The 20,601-nt window shown below is 37.2% G+C and overlaps 1 protein-coding gene across 4 annotated transcripts in view; it reads right to left on the reverse strand.

Moving 5' to 3' along the window:
• Positions 1–20,601, reverse strand: part of CRIM1 (cysteine rich transmembrane BMP regulator 1) — a 203,579-nt gene that overhangs the window by 45,063 nt on the left and 137,915 nt on the right. For all 4 annotated transcript variants that reach the window (XM_052805796.1, XM_052805798.1, XM_052805797.1 and 1 more), the window contains 2 exons: positions 19,874–20,071; positions 1,792–1,920 (listed from right to left, as the gene is read on the reverse strand). In XM_052805796.1, coding sequence (XP_052661756.1) covers positions 1,792–1,920; positions 19,874–20,071 — 327 coding nt within the window. The remainder of the gene's footprint in view (positions 1–1,791; positions 1,921–19,873; positions 20,072–20,601) is intronic.

A 20,601-nucleotide genomic window follows, 5' to 3' on the forward strand; every position in this document is an offset into this window, starting at 1 on the left:
TTCCAAGCTGTTATTTTTCTTCACTTTTTTAGAAAATAAAGGTTTCCCCTCTCTGAATGACTGAGGAGATCTTTAAGCAATCTACCATTCAAGTTATTTAACTGAAAAAAAGATGACAGACAAATGATACTATTAAGTTTGCTCCAGGCAGTTTGCTACTGCAAAATCAAAATAATTTCAAGCAAATCTGGCAAGAGAAAAATTCCCTTGAATAGGTTCTTAAGCACTATTTAATCAGAAACACTCCAAGCAAGAACACAGACTTCCTGGTATGTGGTATGTGTACACATGCAATCTGGTAATCTAGGACAAAAGAAATGATCCTTTGGAGTGATGGGTCTCCTGTGCACCAAAGTGGAGGGAAGGACTGCACGCACAGGCATAGATGATGAAATTTGCCGAGTATGTCCATCTTCTTGTTTGTGTCAAAACTCCCCAATCAATTTAACACCAATAAAAAAAAAGAAGGAAAATCAAATTACAATGTTAAAAGCAGAACTTAACATTTCTAATTTTGTCCTTAGGAAGAACTAAGTAAGGCGTGTATGCGATAGCTTGGATGCAATCTATGGAAAGTTGCCCTTGCCATGAATACAACTTGTAATCAAAGGTATTATTTCTGTATTACCATAATGACATTATTGCTTGCCATGTATTTACTTGTTACTAAGATGTCCTGTCCTTTATGTTACTGAAATAAAAAAAATGCACATTTCCCCCAAAAAGAAGAAGCCAGGACAAACACTTTTCTTGTTCCTTAAGCAAAACACCAATCCAATCCTAAAACTCTTTAGTTTGTACCAATTAAGTTTTATTTTGACCATTTCTACTGGGGACCCCTAAAATAGTCATATTGGCTTAGAACATGGCTGAGAACGGGTGGGCCGAAACCAAAAGAAGAGGAACAGAGTAATAGTTTAGTTGTGAAAACCTTAGAGGCTACAAGGAAGCTACAGAACTACATAATGAGATTTTAAACCCACTCCTAGGGCTGGGCTGGCAGCCAGAGTGATGCATCCTGCAGCTGAGACTAGTACTCCACAGGTGTCCTTTGTTGGGCAATTCCAACAACCACCCTGACTTTGCTTTGTATTTCATCTGCAAACATCGAATTCTTAAGGAAGCACATACAGAAAATACATTTTTGCTGCTTCACTGATACACACAAAGTTCTCACAAGGCACAATGATTTTCCTTGGGGAAGAAATAGATGTTAAAGCCTCCATAAATCCTAACTAAAGTATTTTATATATATATATAAAATATAAATATAAGAATATGTTATAGAAATAAAATTATATAGAGATATGTTTGTATATATACAAACACTCCCCCAGGCATTTAATTTTCAAACATTTATCCTCAAAACCTAAGTTTTGAGGAAAAAAAGCTAAGTTGAAAATAGGCTGTTTAGCAATAGGAGTTTTTGAAGTGCACAAACCTAGATGCTCTTAAACTCTTAACATACACAGAGGAAAATGAAATGTGGAAGTCTTATCAGACTTCTCGAAGTCTGAATGAGCATTAAATCCCAAATTATAACCTTTTCTACTTAGCTGTTAATCTTTACCTGAAGTCAGACATTTTATGTTTTCCTCCAAACACATTTTAAGCAAGCAAACAAGCAATGTCAGAAATCAGGAACCTATCCTTTAAAGATGAACAATTATAAAGCACAAGCAGACTAATACAACATATAATCAACTTTATGAATGGAAAAAACAGCATACTAGCATTTTCATATACAGCTTGATATAAAAGGTAGAAGCCACTGTATTTTTGCGTACTCACTAGTTTTGCACTGACAAATGCGGCAACCATTTTGGTCCAGCTTGAAGCTATAGATACAGTCTTTTTCAGTCAAAGTGCAGTTCACCAAAATCTCACAGGTGGGCGGACCTATTGTGATGTATGTTGGTTCTGAAAGTAAGAAAAAATAAAACAAATAAATTTGAGATTACTTGAGTATTTTAATTATGTTCACAAAAAGACATACACAATGCAACAGTGAAGAAAATTTTTAATTAATTTTGCTTCTGATTAATTAATATTCTCGGTACTTCTGAAACAATTCAAGAAAGAGACTTTGTTTTGAAGTGATGTACACTCATCACAAACAGTATAAAGCTGCATAAAATTTTTGAAACACTGAAACAGGAAAAAATACTGCATTTTTTTTGTTCACTATGAAATCAGCTTTCCTGCATATGCAGTTTAAAACTGAATGCAAAATATTTATTTTGCCCACTTTTCTCCAAAAGTTTTTCATCAAAACTTTGTGGAGATTTTTTTACTTTAGAAACTGAACAGAGCTTTCTCCAAATCTCAGCTGATTGATACTACCAAGCTGCAAATCAAACCATGTCACTCAGTAGATCAAATCTTTCTCTGTGTGAATAAGATCACTTCTACTGAAATTTAAAGCGTAAGAGACTCTGAATACTAAAAGGGAATGTAAGATACACTGTGTGTGAAAGATCTCTGGAAACCATTTAACAAATCTATTCATTGAAAAAAAATCACTTCTTACAGTATACTTTGCAGTACCAGATTATGCTTTTTGAAGTTGAGGATATTATTGCCAATTATTAGGTATTTACGAACAGTATAATACTTACTTTTGGACACCATCTAAGTATGTTGGAGTATGAAATTTGTTTTAATATGTATGGTAGCCAGAAATATTAATGTGTTTTAGTATACAAAGTTGTTAGAATACAATAATATCCAAAGACTTATGAAAATAACAAGGAACCTCAACACTACCATCATAAAACAGGATACAGAAGAAATGAAACACCTATCTTTTCCTGAATGACTTTTTGTTCTGTGAGATTCATATAGTGTGTCTTGTGTTTTTCATAGAACTCAAGCACTTAAGAACTAATGAATTTATAGTCACGAGCATTATTAACATTATACTAAGCATTCAGGAAACACAAGTTGCATGACTTTTAAATAACTGTGAGCTTTTGTTCCACTGTTTCAATTGTTTGAGTTTATCCTGTTCCTCTATCTCAAGAAATGAAGACTTAAAGAAAATTACGCTTTAAAAAAATTCAATACATGTATTGATAAATTGTGAAAATATGGAGAAACGTTATACTAAGCATCAGAGCAATAAACCATAATATGTTTTATAGAGTATGCACATTTTCGTAGACTGGAGGTGGCCACATCTTGCCGTCTCTCATCCTCAAGCCAAATACATTGAAAGGCAGATTTTGCCATCCTTACTTAAAGGCAGCTAGTCTTTACTCTCAGACTGAAGGTAAAATACTACTCGACATTGATTAAGTTGTTAGAAGTATGCACTGTTAACCAAAATACAAATTCCTGTGCCTATTGGCTCCATGGCCAGCAGGCAGCTTTTGCACCCATGCCTTCCAGCCAAGTGAAAATTATCCTATTATGAGAATGAGCTTCTCTGCATTCATTGTCTTTCACAATTTTCAGCTTTCATAGCTTCTCCCCAGCGCTACTCTTCCCTTCACAACAGTTTATACAGCAGATGAACATTTGTAATCCTTTTAAAATTAGGTCAGCTAAGTACAGAGTTTGGAGGGAAAAACTGCATGAAAGACACTACAGTGAAGTTAGATGACTTCAAACTTATCCCAGAGGTCACAGTTCAGATTCCTCACTTTGCTGGAAGTTTCAAAGTAACGTTCAAATTCTGTTGCTTGTGTAATTTTTGTAGGAAAAGTAGCTATACACTTTATATGTATATAAACCAGCACCAACAGCTTTGTTCAAACACAAGCTGGAAATTCGTATAATGGCATCCGTGTCTCTGTAGACCCCTCAAGTCTCTTCTAATTTAAATTAAAACTTTTCCAGAGATTTTTCTAAGAGTTTAATACAGATTACTAGGTTGGAGGTCAAACGAGGAATTTTATAAATTTCTGTGAATTCTTCATTTCAAAGCTGAGTTTGCACAGGTAGTATGGAAGAGTAGCCATAATGAGCAACGTATTTTTGAAACCATGGATTCCCAAACTAGACTTCTTTTAATCTCAGTGAACTCTTCATATTTGTTTCCAAGTTCATTCAGAAAACTATCTGACTAAATCATATTCATGTATAATATTTAACATTTTCAACTTCAAAAAACCATTAGTTTAGGAATCCAGAACATATTGATATATACCAATAACATCATATATTCCATAAACTCCATTAATTAATTGCATCTGTTTAGGACTCAGAGTATATAAACTAGTTTTGCAAACAAACTGATTTGTAGCATCTGGTGCCTATTCTGAAAACCTCCTTTCCTACCTTACTCCATTCTCTAACCAAAATACCCTAAACATGCAAAAGACCAGAATACAAGAGTTACCCTGAAGCTACATTCAGGTTACTGGTCAGCCAGCCCAAACCCTACCCTGTCATTTTGTCAAGTGACAAAAAAGCCACAGCAACTCTTACGCTCACTACTGGTAGTTAAAACCACTACAAGTCATACGAATCATTAATGCTACCCAAAGTAAAGTTCACACACAGTAACAGGAGAACTGAAGGAAACTGTAGCTTTACCATCTGACTGCAGAACAGTTAGGTAAAATACGTAGTTAACCCACAAAAACTTATTGAAAGCTGAGATGCAGGTTAGTTAGTGTTCATTGATCCACTTGGGTGTAAACTAAACCTAGAGAAAAACAGGATTGTGTTTCACCCCCCATCACTGAAGTTCACCCCTCAAGATAACTTCTCTTTAATTGCAGGTATAATTTAATATCTAGAAAAAAACCCGTGGATATTTGTTATATATTTTTCATGGTGACTTTTCAAATCTACACTTCTGTGTTTTGATGCTCTTGTGTCTTGGACACACTGACACAATTTTTTGCCCCCTTGATACATCCAGTAATGTGGTATTTCTTACAAGGGACAAAATTAAACTGTCATTATATTAATTTGAAAGGTTTTTATTACTCCTCTATTCATTGTGTTTTATTAGTTTGTTACCTCCCACTTTTGTGTCTGCTTTCAGCATCCTCAGTGTTTCCAGACAAGCTTACAAATCTGTTTTTTCATCCTCCTGTCCCTGAAGGTAAGCCCTGAGATACAGTAATTTTATATGCATGCCTGCTTCTCAGTGAGCTGCAAGTAGAGAACAAAAGAAATAATTTCATTCCCTACCCCCACATGTGCAAAAATGCAGCCAGGGAGTGTGGGGGGGAATTCAGCCCTTTTCACTTCACTAGACAAGACTCAACAAATAAAGCCAGCTCTGCTCTGCCAGGCTTCTGGCTATTTGAACAGGCAAGCAGTAGCTAAGCGTGAAAAAGCATGTAACACTGCATGATCTGAGCTAGGCTTTTCACTGCTGCTCTTGGTAGAAACAGCAGAAGAAAGATCCAGTGCACAAACGCACAGACAATGGGTGGGAAAAACAGGTGCTGTTTCTGTCTGTGTGCTTTACCAAAAATAAAACTATACCATAGAAAGAGAGAAGAAGTAAAAAGAAGGGGATTGAAGACAGTCTAGGTGAAAACAATGCATTTTTTAATAAAGCACAGATTTTGCTGATGTCAAATGCTTATATATAAGGTTAAATGCAGATTTCTATTAGAACATCATGCTTCCATGTACTCTCTCTGAGCCTGATACTTTCTATGCTGAATTTTAGTGCAGAGGATTATTAATTTGCCTGCTGTGAGGCTGATAAAAATTTTTGAATTAATTTTTTACACTACCATTTGCTTAAAACAATTTCAAAAAGTTTGAAATCCACAGTGGATATTTCAGTCACTGGTGGCCCATCAGTCTGACTGGTCCACTGAAAAATACTACTGTATGTGATCAAAATCCTGAATCTCATTCATCCCAGCTTGAAATCAAACTGTGCATTTGTGGGGAAAGACAGACAGACAGTGACATACAAGTAATAGCTGGAGCTGGCTTTGTCCTTACCGAGCCTACATCAGCAATACCAACACAAAAACTGGATTTCACAACAAAAGAAAAAAAAAAAAGTTGTCAAGGTGTAATAAGACCATATTTTCAATGGTATTTTTCTACCCAGGATACTTTTGTAATATGAACAAAACCAATCCCCAGGCCCCTCTGTTCTGCTATTTTCTGATTTCTGAGACCTCTCACTTCTCCTATGAGTGATATGACACAGCTTGCATTACAAAGAGCAGACATTTTCTTCTGTTAAAAAATACTGTACATATAGCCCCCCACAAGAACACAGGATGGTCGATCTGGTCTAGTACCGTGCCCTGTATACAGATCTTGTTATACTTGGATGAGTATTGAGGTCTTAAGATAGAAGTATTCAGAAATGGAGAGGAACTGATGCATCCATGTTTCAGTGAGACCAGGGGAAAAAGTTTCTCAGGATTAGAATTTTATTATACACACAGTTTGATCAATTAAAGTTATCAAAAAGAAGAGAAAGCAAGCTAAAATTCAGCATTGATTGCTGAAACCCCAGAAAACAAAACAAATCAAAACAAACAAACAAAAAACCCAGAGAATTTATTGCAATCTTGTTGACTTCTACTGTTTATGTGAACGTTAAAAATGAACTGTTCACTGAAGATTTCGTTTTTCCTTCTAACTTTGGAGATTTCATTTACATAAATCTTTAGTTAATTTCAATGAGAACTAAAAAAAAAAATCCTCCCTAAGGCTGGTACCAGAATGAAAAGTTATACTCATCTTCCTATCACATCCTTAGTTGTTCAAAATCTGAACTCAGGCCATTGAATTAATTTCAGAAAACAAAGAGGGACTCCCCTTAACTGTACTACTGCAAAGCTGCATGTATTATGGGAGCACCAAGTGTTCAGTTTTGGTTTGTGTGAAGGACAAGAAGGACCCGTATTAGCAGGAGCAGAGCCTGCAGGTGTAGGGAAGGGATGCTTCTCCTCCATTTAGCACTTGGGAGCCCACAACTGGAGTAGTGTCCAGCTTTGGGCTCCTCAGTAGAAGAGACGCTGACACACCTGACTGAGTACAGCACAGGGCCACCATGCTGGTCAAGGGGTGGAGCAGGTGGCATATGAGGAAGGCTGAGAGGCCAGGGCTTGTTCAGCCTGGAGAAGGAGGGTGAGAGGGGCATCCTACTGCTGTCCACCACTACCTAACGGGAGGGTACAAGGATGACAAGGCCTGGCTCATCTTGGAGGTGCTCCAGGCTAGGATGAGAAGCAACGAACAGAAGCGTGAACATGGGAAATTACAACTTGATAAAAGTTGTTTTGTTCTTTCTTTTAAACCATGGGGGGGGGGGGGGGTGTCAAACTATGCCAAGAGTCCTAGAGAGGTTGTGGGATCTCCATCCTTCAAAATAGTCAAACCTTAATTGGGACAAGCCCTGAGATCCTGCTGTCACTGGACCTGCTTTGAGCAGGAGGTAGGACTAGAAAATCTCCGGTGGTCCTTTCCAACTTGCACAACTCCATGCATTTCACTGTCACATAAACTCAGGACATTTCCTGTGAAAGCAGCAATATCCTTGATGGATCCTAATCAGGGAACTGAAATCCAAAAGATAAACATTTCAATTTCTGATGATTTCTGTATGCTTTTGCCAAGTACCGATGACCTTCCTTCTGCAATAAAAGTACACATTTGCCTAACAACATCTCTCTGAAATCTACTTAATGACTTCAAGAGTAGCTTTTTATTCAAAAAGCAAAATTTCTTCCAGGCAGTTAAAACAGTAATTCTCTCTGAAGCATTATTTAGTGACAACCACAACCACCTTTCATCAGTCTCATTTTTTGTCCTCCTTTAAGTTAATACATTACCATGCTTCACCACTTGGCAAGGTATTTTTATTATTATTATTACTACATGAAAAACACTTAAAACAAGCTCTTTGTTTCAGTTGGAATGCAGTATTTTAACTCAAAACAGGTTTTGTTTCAGACTTTCAGTAATACCATGCGAGGGAAATACCTACTCCAAGCTTTTACAAAATTGGTTTTAAATAGGGAAGCAACTATTGCATTTTAAGTTTTTAATTCTGCACATTGTTAAATATAACATTGTTAAACACAAATGAATTTAAATATAAATAGAGAACTTCTATTGCTGCTTCTAATTGACTGTTAGAAATCTGGACCATCATGTATCTTAGCCCAAAAGTATTAGAAATCTAAGGGGAGAGGTATTTTACACTACTCAATCATTCCAGTTTTTAATTCCACTTGTAAATATTGCCCTGTCAATACAAAAGGGAAGAAAGCTATCCCTGTTGTAAAAAAATCACTGTATTTTTCCTTGCCATAAAAGTATGGCAAAAGCATGCATCAAAAACCTGGGTTCAGTTACTTTGATTCTGACTTCTCTTCATCAGTGCTCCCAGTGCAGCTCTACTATTATTCTACGTGCATATGCTTGAAAGCCAGAGTCCCACCAACGTTTGGTATAAAGTGTCCCAAACATATCACAGTATCATTTGTAAATGCCATAATAACAAACTACAACACAGTGTGGGTTGACAGCAGTTCATGTATATATATTCAACAGAAACTGGTAAACAGAGGACATTTTGGACACCAAAGCTGTAAGTGTTTTATGTATGTATGTATGCATGCATGCATGTTTTTCTTGCCTTGCTGGATTTTTTATATATAAATTTATCTGTATTCATATAAAAACAGCATTTCCAGCCAACTTCACACTAACAGGTTTCAATCTGCATCATAGAAACACATTTCTTCATCAAAACTATACAATTTTAAGCTCTATAGATATATCACTACATAGAGGTTGAAAATTATCTTTTGAGATCCTTCTTTGAATACCCAAACCACCATGGATTTCATCAATTCCATTGTAAGACTGCAAACTACTGCACAAGTACCTATCTTTTACAAGGAATTTAGCAGCACAGGCTGTAAAAATTCATTGCCAAGTGAACAATTTTTACACTAATAGACATTAAAAAGAAGTATGTCCCTGGAACCCACCAAACTGCTATTTGTATTTTATATTTATTCAGTATTGGTATACTGACTATTAATGGCATGCTTAAAAGCAGTTTCAGATGTTTGTTTTCATAGTTACTATATAACACAAATACAGTATATTCTGATCAAGGCATTTTGAGGAATTTGGGGGAATATTGCTCATGCAACTGGAAGATAAAGTTGCCAGTGATTTCTTCCCATGTATAAGAAAAACATTTGAAAAAAAAAATTGCAAAAAAAAGCATGCAAAAAAGCATTTGTACTTAAAAAAGGCTAAATTACAATCAAGATAATTTCAACATACAAGTTCATACCAACAGTAACACATGAACTTTTCAAACACACCAAACTAACGGTTATACAGCACAATGAAGCCACCAGGCCTAAAAATAATCCTAAACTTAAATGTGAAGACTGTGTAGTCATAACTGTAGAATGAGAAGTGGGATTGTATGCTTTACCGCTCAGTGCTACAACTCCCCAGCCTCTTTCATATTCACATCTTGTTAATGTGAACCAGTCTATAGTTTAACTAAAGACAATCAGATAAAGTAGATTAATTCCTTGTGCATATTATTAAAAAGGCTGGAACATGGAAACACATTTTCAGTGTATAGCACAGGGAAGCTTTATATCCACTTGTGAGCACCACTATGTATGTTCTTCCTACCTTTAGACCAGCAGTATTGATCACAACAAAACCCCTTTTCAGTATAATATTCCAAATTCTGCCCACTGATACTTCCAATACTTTTAACAAAAGTACCTATGGGTAGTTTTGTTTGTTTGGGTTTTTTTGTTTGTTTGTTTTAAGGAGGGACAACAATAAAAAACTTTGTATAAAGGTCTTATTGTGCTCAGCCACAAACTCAAAAAATAACTCTCTGAAGTTTACACATTTAATTTACAATTATTTTTAACCTCAGAGACAACAAATCATATAAAATAGCAGTGCATTTAGATTTTGCAGCAATTGGTCTTGGGATATTTGGAGAAAGCATTAGCCATGTAGAAATAATAAGCTCAACAGAAGAGGATTCTAGAAAGCCCAACATCTCATCGGGAGCATGAAATGAAAATCTCTTCTGGGGGAGGAAGGAAAAATGAGTCAAAATCATGTTCTACACATGGAGAAAGACCTCTAACATCAATAATAAAGGACATGCCTGTGTTTGGGGAACGCAAAATAGCTCCCTCTTCTGTAGTGTTTTATAACACAAACCACCTTTAAAAGGATTAAGCTGTTCTGATCCTATGAAACCAGCACCAACTGACTTAAACAAATACAACATCAGTGCATTCAAGCATTTACTATAAAAATTAAGGAAAAAAAAAATTGAGCAGTATTCTCACTTTTTACCTAATGCTTTACGTGATAACTGGCTAAAACTGGTCCTGAAGGGTGTGCTGCTCAACAGCCTTTCATTCGAGTCTGCATACTTGTTTGAATTTTGTCTGCTGTCCAGAAAAGTTAACTGCAGCCTGCTAAGCAGCAGCATGTGTGTTTACTTAAGCTTCCTGTAAAAACATTCATATCATTCCAAGAGTGACTAAATGTTTTCCATCCTCATAGTTTGCATTCCAGCCTTCCCCACCCCTCCAGTTCATTACATGAAAAATACCAGTCCTGAATCCCGGGCAAGATTTCCTTCCTGGGTTTGAAATACCTAATGCCTTGCAGGAATTTTTTTCCCAGCATTTAGCTATCCGTGTTAACTATCAGGTTCAACAATTCAGCGTCACATAACTATTTATACAATGTCTGCGAGGACTTAAGATGATATAATTTTCTAATGTCATAAACAACTCTGAAAATATATTCACTAATACTGCCAAACACATAGTTCAGTTTGGCAGGCTTTTGTTTCAAATTTTATTCATAGTGTCAACCTGAAACTACTTAAATAGGTATTTTTCCTCAAAAGTAACTATTATAAATCGAAGACTGTTTTTATTGTTCCAAACTGAAGAAGCCTCCTATGAACCAAAGCTGCATGAGGGGAAGTGTTTCTTTTTTGCAGTGACACAACCAAAATACACAAACTTTCCACTCCCAAGATGCAAAGTTAAAAACTTTTGTCTGTCACAGTCAGTTCTTCCAGTTTTCGGTTTAACAGGCATGTACACTCTTCAAATATATTTTAATGCCAATAAGACTTTTTTTTGACAATTTTACGTGGAGTGACACTAAGAAATAACCACCTTTATTAAAGCAGAATCAATTAAGCCTATCAAGAAACATCCAAATAGATTCAGAAGGCTATTCGGTTATCGTTACTAGGTGAAGATACGGCAAACTCACTAAATTAGTGTGCATCTGGGGCAAATCTATGAATGCTATAGGCACTGAAAAGAATTAATTAGAGGATCCATGAGGTTCTTTAGAAGTGAGACATCCTTAGCTGCATTGATGTACATACTCATTAGGATTATTTGGTTATTTATCCTTCCAGTAGTCTTCCACTGAACTTAACGATGAATCACTGAAAACTAGGAAAATATTATTTTATACTAGTATAGTCTTCCTGACTTTCTTAAACTCAGAGAGACTTTCACTGGCAGTAGGTTTCATTATACCCTGGGTGGTGTGGTTCAGCAGGCTCCATTGCCTTGTCTAAAACTGCTATACTAAATCATGATCTGACAAACGTAAGCCCAATTCTCTACAGCACGGCACTTGCATCCCTTAATTGACTTTGATGAAAAGGCTGGTTGAGAGCTACAGCACTGCTGCTGAACAATAACTTATACTTCACACTCTAAGGAGATCTCTGGGCCCAAATCCTGCACCGGTGAACCCCGCTCACTACCACTGACTTCATCCTGAATGAATCAAATTTCTTTTCACTGGACTCTGCCGCCTGTTTTTACTTAATGAAGTGCTGGACACATTAAAGGAACTGAACTGAATTACATCTCAGCTAGAGTTTGGAGCCCTTTATTGATGAAAATGTTAATTTCTTTTTGTGAAGATAAAGTGTCAGCCATAATGACAGCAAAGTAATGTGGGCCTTATTCATGAAAATCCTCTGAGGGGATTTTGTTTAACACTTAATTTCTTATTCACAGCTTATGCTGGCACCCTGCCACCTGTACCTGAGGGCTCTCACGCAGAAGGATGTACTGCGAGATAATCAATTACTGCATATGAGTGGACTGGGTTGCAGCTTTCACTGTGAATAGCCTGAGCCTCTGGGAGATGCAAGGGAACAGAAGTGACCACAGACTCTCCTAAGGGACATTTCTGGCATCAGTGCCAGTGCTGAGCACTTGTATTTATTATCTTGTTTAAAAAAAAAAAAAACAACAAAAAAACAACTCTCTCTCTCTCTAAAAAAAAAAAAAAAAAAATAATCAGGTATTCTCATACTAACCTACCCAATATTTACATGCTGTGAACACAACTATTATTCCAATTTGCAGATGGCTGTCCACAGATGCAGATGGCCTGAGGGAAACATGGTTATTTCTATCACTGTAGCTTGTTTGCTGTTATTCATATGCTATTATATATTGACACTAAATAGCTATTTTAAGCTCCAGTATTCACTTTTTTTTTTTTTTTTTTAAAACTCATTAAAAATGGAATTGCTACTTAAACCACACCAATTTTATTTGGAAAATAAACAATTGTTAGCCCAACAGAGAGCAGCAGTACTAACAGCAGTGTGATTGCCAATGGATCTGGTTACCTCCAATGGGACAGGTACACAGACCAGCTCCTGTGGAGAACCTCTGAGTCTAAAGAAAGCATGAGTGCATACCAAAATTTTGCAGTCTCTTATGGCACTTGAAAAATCACTTTCTCCCCTCTACCTAGCTGTCTGTTTTCATTAAATCTGTAGAAATGGGTTCTCTTTGAGATTTCCTCGTGCTGCAAGAAGCCATTGGCTCTAAAACTGTGGGGAAAGCAGAGGGCCAGTATGATTACCTAAGCCTTGGCTCTTAATGAAGACAGTGTAGAAAACAAAAAAAGAAAAAACAGACTAAATAGATAATAGATTAAACAAACAAAGGCAAATCCCAAAGGACCAATGTCATTACAGCAGCTATAGAAGCTATATAGAAGCATCCATCAGAAGCTTAATTCTTTGTGTTGGATCCACAGAACATGATGGGCCTGCTTTTCCCAGCTCTCACCAATGAAAGGAGGTGCCTGCCTTGAAAAGCTGCATTGACTGAAGAACTTGACTTTGGGGACAGGCTGATGAAGGAAGGTCTTCCCCTGCACACTAAACTGTCTCAATATGCCTCTGTCTCTAGCCTCACGACTTATCGATGACCCTTGCTTTCTGCCTTCCTCCCCACCCCCTGGAAACACTGGCCTCAAAGTCGCCACCCCCCTGCTGACACCTTGGGCTTTTATCTGTACACCCCCTGCACAACCCACAGGCATTGCTGTGTCAGAAAACCAGCAAGAAGTGACAGGGGTGCACACACTGTAACAAGGCGTCTTGCCAAAAGGGCTTTCATCACTTTGATGTTTACTTAAAAAAACAACCAGCAGCTATATATTGGTGAGCCACAGCCATCCCTTATGTAAACACTGAAAGCTACATGCGAATTACTATTACTGCTTTCAGTTATGTATGCAATTTCCTGAGTGAATCTCTTTACACTGAGGCTGAAAATACAAACTGCGATGGGTGCCCTGAACGGATCAAAAAGACAATCTTAGCCACGACATGCCACAGGAGGAATTTTGTTTTTCTCAACAACTTTCTGTTTTCCTCTAAAACACAACTTCCCTCTTGCAATTCAATTCCATTCTTTCTTGTTCTATCTTTTTCTTTGCAACAACCTTTTAGGCACTTAAAGACTGATATCTTCTCATTCCGACTTCATCATTTTCTCTTTCAGATAAGCCAACACAGTTTATTCAGTCTGCCTTCCTAGGACATGTTTTGCAAATTTTGGACTGTGCTCATAGCTCTCCAACTCTTTCCAGCTTGCTTACATCTTTTTCAGAGGAACAATGTCCAAAAAAGAACCAAGGGCCTACTATGTCAGCTAGGGACATATCCACCCACAGGAAATGGAGCAGAAAGTATTACTTCAGGTCTTGCAAACTGTACTCGATTGTAATTTCAGTATGGTGTTTGCCTTGTCAAGGCTCTGTTAATCCACGTTCAACTTTTTCTTTCCCCTTAATCACCAGACTTCTCCTGGTGAACCGCTATTTAACAATTACTCTCGTTCAGGACTCATGAAGAATCTCCTCCAAGCGTAGTGCATTGTATTTTGCCTTGTTGAATCTGATCAACATCCTTCTGCCAACTCTCTGCTTTAAAACAAATATATGAATTCATACTCTGCTCTCCAAGATGCTGTCTGCCATTTTTAGCTTTGTTGTCTGTAGATAAAATAAATTTATCTTCAATCTGAGCTAGTGAAAACATCGGAGCTGGACCCAGCACAGATACTAGTGGATACCAAGTATAGTGCCACTCAAGAAAGGCTGCCCACAGGTTTGAAGACTAAATCCATATACAAACCTGTCGTATTGGAGCGCCACATCCATACATACCCCTGTCCTCCTTACACCTACCCTGTGTTCCTGCCTCTTCCTCCCCATCAATCTCCCCAGGGACCTCAAGTGTAAAGGATCTTGAGCACCTCACTCACCTCCCCCTTCCACCAGCAGCATCGGTAGACAAGATTCAAGTATGGAAGGGGTGAGGGGAGCTGAACAGTTACCCTCTTCTCCAAGTCCAGCAAACCCCAGAAAAGCATTCAGAAAATTATACATTTCAAACCAATCTGGCTGTCCAATCAACACTGGAATGTGTATCATGTGGGCTACATACACTCACAGAGGATATACACTATGGATACGTATACTGTAGCACATGAGGAAGCATTAAAAAGGGCTTACTATAGAAAACTGATACAAATCAAGTCTGTATGGTAATATTACATATCACAATTGCTACTCCTTGATCTCTAATTTAGAAAGCTGTGAATAGCTACTTCTAAGCCTCTACAATCCTCGCACTCCTGTTTTCTCACTGCTGTAGTAAGAACACCAGGATTTTCTTCATGACGGAGTGGGAATGTTCTCGTTTGGTCTGAATTTACTGTGTTCAAAGGCTGCATGCATCTGTGTGCTGACATGCTGTGCTGATATTTCAAGAACCTGTGTTCACAGAATTTCTACTACTTTATATTTGATCTCTGACCGCAAAATTTTTTGAAAATGTAATCCAAGACCAATTTTATCCTTACGTAGCTGCAGGAATGTAAACTTCTCTAGGGGAATAGATATTTCCTTCACTGAAGCTGATTATAAAACAGCCAGGAAATAACTGAATTGGCAGAACTGTAGGTGCAGCGGCATTTAGATCAAAGACAGAGGGGAAAGGTCAGAAGTCACTGATACTAATAACCATTTACTCTGGATGAGCCGCAGCCAGGCCAGATCCACAAGCAGCTTTGCTTAGAATTTGTCCATCAGTTTCATGTTCCACAAACCACTCTACCCCTCAACATTCAAAGCAAAATAAATGATAGAAACATCTTTGACTAAATATTTTGTTTCACATACTAAAGAGCTAATATCTGACATGCTTAAAGTAAGTTCACACAACTGAAGCTGGCTGCTGGCAAGCAAAAGGGTTCTTTTACATGTAAACAGAAGTCTGATGAGAAATAAATGTATACTTAAAAATAGTGATAAGCATATAAACTCTGCCTTATTCTTGATCTGATGCCTATTTTTAAATGGAAATATGGGCTTGAATTGGTCCATCAGCAACTAAATCAACAAAAATAATAGAAAGTTTTCAACAGGCATCAGTCTTCTTCCTGCTCTAGAGCTGAAGCATAGTTAAGATTCTAGAAGAAAAATAATTGTTTCCTACGTTCTGCACTTGTCCCTCAAAAAAGTGAAGTAGTTCATGCAAAAAGTAAGAGCTATAGCTTAATTAAGAAATGTAACATACAACCATGTAAGAGCACAAAAGTGAAGTATATTCATGATGAAATTGTATAATACGACTTCGGAATTACCATACATAGTCATTTTAAACTGATCTACAAAAAGCACATTATTTCACTATGGTATATTTGCTATGGATTGAACATTTTACAGCGTGAGTTGAGATGTGAGTGAGAACTGGAAGCCATTCAAAAGAAAAGTGTAAAATGAGGTATGTTTATCCTTACAATCACTAGTAAACTACTATCTCAAAATCACCTGCTAAGTTTACATTAATTTTGCCCATTTATTGAACATATCACTAAGTTCCACTGCTTTCTCTCTTGACTCATTTCATGAATAACTTGTATAGTTTAAAATACGATACTATATAACATCAGTGATCCCAGAACTTAGCCCACACTAGTTAAGGTTTTTGGTTTTCTTTGCTGAACAGCAGGAGATAAGACATGCAGAAAGATGGGGGAAAAAAAAGGAGAACAGACTGGAGAGCACAGGACAGCAGGTATAAGCTCTTGGTGCAACGTTAGTAACATTTGAGCTTCTATTCAGTCAACACTTCTGCTCATACACTACACTGCAAAATTAAGGTTAAGCTACAGATATGCAGGTTTAATGGGGCAGTATGCAGAAAAGCATCATAGGGCTGACAGTGATGTTTCTTAATTCCTCTTAGGAAAAACCGTGCCTGGAATGTATTTTATTGCTTGTAGATCTTCACTAAATGTACTGCACATCTTGTTCATTAGTATCACTAAAATCAAGAGACTGATTTGTCAGCCAGCTTCCCAGCCAGGATCATCATCTTCCCTGATACCACCACCCCTGCAGGTCACTGACGATGCAGTGAGTATTGGGAGCAGAACCTCTTCAACAGAAATGACCCTCAGGAAAATGAGAAGCTGATTTAAAAGGGGAAGGAGCACTGACCCATGCAGCCTACCTGGTTCAGAGAACAGAGATGACAGTTGGCTGGATGATGAAAGAAACAAAGTAGTATTTCAGATAGGACCATGCTGTCATTAAAGCTATATAACCAAAATTATGTGGTGGTGTAGATGTGCAATGGAAGCAATGTTTTTAGGGCCTGTCTTCCCATGGCATACTCACTTCCCCAGTTCAGTCCTACTACAAGGATAAAACCAGAGAACAGAAATCTAAAGCAGCTCCTTGCCTAGTGGGTTAGCGAGCAATAGCTGTATTGTAAAGAAAGCAGACAGTACTTTTTTCTACCCATACATCAAACTCCAAGTAGAAACACTATTCATCTCAGATGTAACGCTTAAGACACATGATGCTATCTGACCTTGGAGGTGGGCCATAAGTCTATGGCTAATACACAAGTCCCTGTTGCCATCAGCTCAAATGTTTTGTTTTTGTTTTTGGTTTTTTTTTTTAATAGTTTAAAAATACACAGTATGCAGACAGCCAATGTCTAACAGATTATTATTTTTTCCTCATGTTCTGGGATTTTTTTAATGTAAGCTTTCAAAGAAAAACATTAACAGATTCAGAAAGACACGCAGGTCTCCATAGTTAAGAAACTTCCAATCTGGTAACACCTTGTTCTCTAATATATGTAAATATTTTTATTCAGGCTGCTAACCACAAGGCATAGCAGCCTTGAGCTCATTTCATGCCCCAAAACATAACTTCAAGAAGTTTCCTGGTACCCTTAACTGATTCATTTCTCAGTGATTTTTTAGTTTATTATTATTGCCAGATAAGTTGTTAAGTCTCAGATGCTGAGTAATTTCTCATAAAGTCATCTGAAGCTGCTACTTGCAAACCCGATTTTTTATATCTTGGGTTCTAGCATCTGAACTCATTGCTGAGTTTTAACAGTTCAGATTTTTGATCCTTGAAATATTCCCAAATCTAAATTCCTGAAACTAAATAACTTGGCATTATGGAGCATAATCATCTGTTTTGTTTGGGTTTGTTTGCTGTGGGGGAGGGAAGGGAAGAGAAGAAAGAAGAGAAGATTCAAGTGTGTTTTCAGTTATCCTCTGACCACTGGTACCTGAGTATGCTCAAATCGCCTCCTAGAATGAACTAAAACTACTTCCACTAATTGCTGGTTCCATCATTTATGTAATTTCATTAACCCTTGATTGTTTATTTGGCAGTATGTGCTATCAAAGATACACTAAGTCAAATGTGATGCTTTAAGCTTAAAATTTAGGAAGTCACTCAAAATACCATTCAGTATTGCTCTCCTCCAGATGACACACTCAAAACCAGATGACTACAATTAAATGTGCATCATAAAACAGCTAACATGACAAACAAAATAACAAGTCAGATTATTTTCTGAGAAGATATAATTAAGATGACACAAGAATCTCATTTAAATATTGATTCCATGGTGCTGTTGTGTCAGTCTTGATCTATTTGACATCATTTGCATCATAAGTATAATCCCACACGCCCCAACAACAAAAAAACTTTTATGGACTTAAGAAGTTGCTAGCTACTTCTGCTTCTAAGAGTAAAAACATGTTATAGCACAGAACTACCTAACCTAGTCCAGATGAGCTGACTTGTGTTCTGAAAGCACTGTAGATGCGTTAGTGTGGTACCTTAATGAAGTGCCAGCTTGGATATGTTGTAACCTTTAGTAATGAACGATGAAAGCCTACGCTATACCCTGTGTTTGCTTCCCACAGTTCATCATAATTATCTGAGCCTGATATAGATAAGCATTTAATCCAATTATCTCTCATCCATTTTCTCCAATTTGGAACAGGAAAACAGAGACATTAATCCATCCTTCTCTCACTGGAGGAAAAAAAACCCTCAACATATTGAAAATACTTCCATCAACCTCTCCTCTCTTCACTACCATCCCAAGCTTGCTCATATAAATGCTAAATAATGAAGGGTGACAGCACATACTCTGTGATATCCATCATGAGGGGATCACTGGTGTTTAAAAGCACTTAACCTGCTTCCTCATCGTTAAATTAATTCAGTGCAAGTAGCAACTCTCTACAATTCACTGGCAGCTTTTATACATTATCAGACACCTTCATACCTTGTGATGTGAATTTTGGAATGAAAGAGCACCTGTAAGAAATCCTTTATGCTCCTCAGATTTATCCTAAAAAGTAAGTATCCCAGTGAACTTGGATGGATACTGCAACCCAAGAAGGGCCCTGAGACACATGCAGTTACACAAAATTAATTTTGTTCTATCAGAGAGGGAACAGGAAAAAATGTAAGTGGTAGCTCACCGAGTACCCACAAGCATTTGTAGACTGTGAAGACGGCTCTGAAGACAGGTCTAGATTAACCATTTCTAAACTTAGCAATCTGGTGTTTTTCCTGATGAACTACTCCTCCAGAAAAAGCAACTCTGAACGTACATACATATATACAATTATTTTAATGTCTCAGTTTGCAAATCTTCACATTTCCATTGCCAGGCTGTGCAAACATTTACTATATAGTTAGGTTAAAAAGTCAGTCAGTTATACAGGATATATGTATTTCCACAAGGTAATGAAAACTTCATTTTAAACTCTAAAAATTAATCTGTCTCCCAGATAATATCATCCTTTAAGTTTCACTGAAATAATTACATCAAATATCAAACTACATTGTGCAAAGAGATTTTTAGTTGTAACTAAATGACACTGGTGAATAAGAAACCAGGAATAATCCAATTATCAGTAATACCAGCTGATGAACATTTTGATCTTCTAACTCTCCTATATTTATTACTAAGCTTTAAGCAAAACCAAGAGTAAAACTGGTGAACAATGCTGATCTTAAATGATCTCTTTACTATACTCTTTTGGGCCAAGAGTATCGGGCATTGCCACATAGAGGTGTAGTTGAACCATTCTTATTTTTTCCACCCTAGCTAGTTTATTCAGTCACAGGCAATGTTGTACCAGCTACTTCAATCCTCCAAAATTTTAAAGTAAACCACGAATTGCCAGGTAAGCAGCAGCCATGGCAGACTGAAGCGTAATAGAGGAAATACCAATCTTACCTTCACACACCGGGCAGCACTCCCCAGGGACTTTAACAGGATTTAGACAGCTCTGCCCACAGGCCGTTGCAACACAGTGTGGATCTCCATTGATGCACTGGCAGAAAGTACAGTCGTCCTCTCGCCAGCGGTCTCCGTGAGCTTGGATCTGACCATTGGCATAGCAGCCAGCAGGGTTATTTATTGGATAAACTGGGTCTGAAATGAGAGGAATTGCAACAGAACAGTTTTTATCTTTCCTTTTACAGCTAAACTTTACGTATGGATAACCACAATACCGTGATTTTACATTACCTAGAAAGGGTTAAGTGCAGCCACTATCAAACACTGAAAGAACCACACTGTGGTATACCATGATAAAAGAAGATAGGTAACAACTTCGATATTTCAATACCGAAATTTACTGTCAAAAGAGTTAAGTCAACTTATACTCAACATTCACAAATTCAGTGTTCTATTTTTAACTATTTCAACTTAAGTTTTTTATGTAACAATTACAAGGCTTAATTTTTTGATTTTTTTGATTTTGTTCTACAGAACAAAATGGATCTTAGATCTATTGATCCATTTTTTGTACCAACTTAAATTCTGAGGGAAAATGAAAACGTCTCAATGAACCACTGGAATGACTCGTGTCAGCATCGCACCACTATTTTATAGTATGAGCAAAGATGAGACCTCTTGCACATTTCCTGCTGGAACAAGGAGACTACCTTAAGCTACATCTC

The sequence above is a fragment of the Harpia harpyja genome, chromosome 13, assembly GCF_026419915.1.
Source record: "Harpia harpyja isolate bHarHar1 chromosome 13, bHarHar1 primary haplotype, whole genome shotgun sequence".
Lineage (NCBI taxonomy): Eukaryota > Metazoa > Chordata > Aves > Accipitriformes > Accipitridae > Harpia > Harpia harpyja.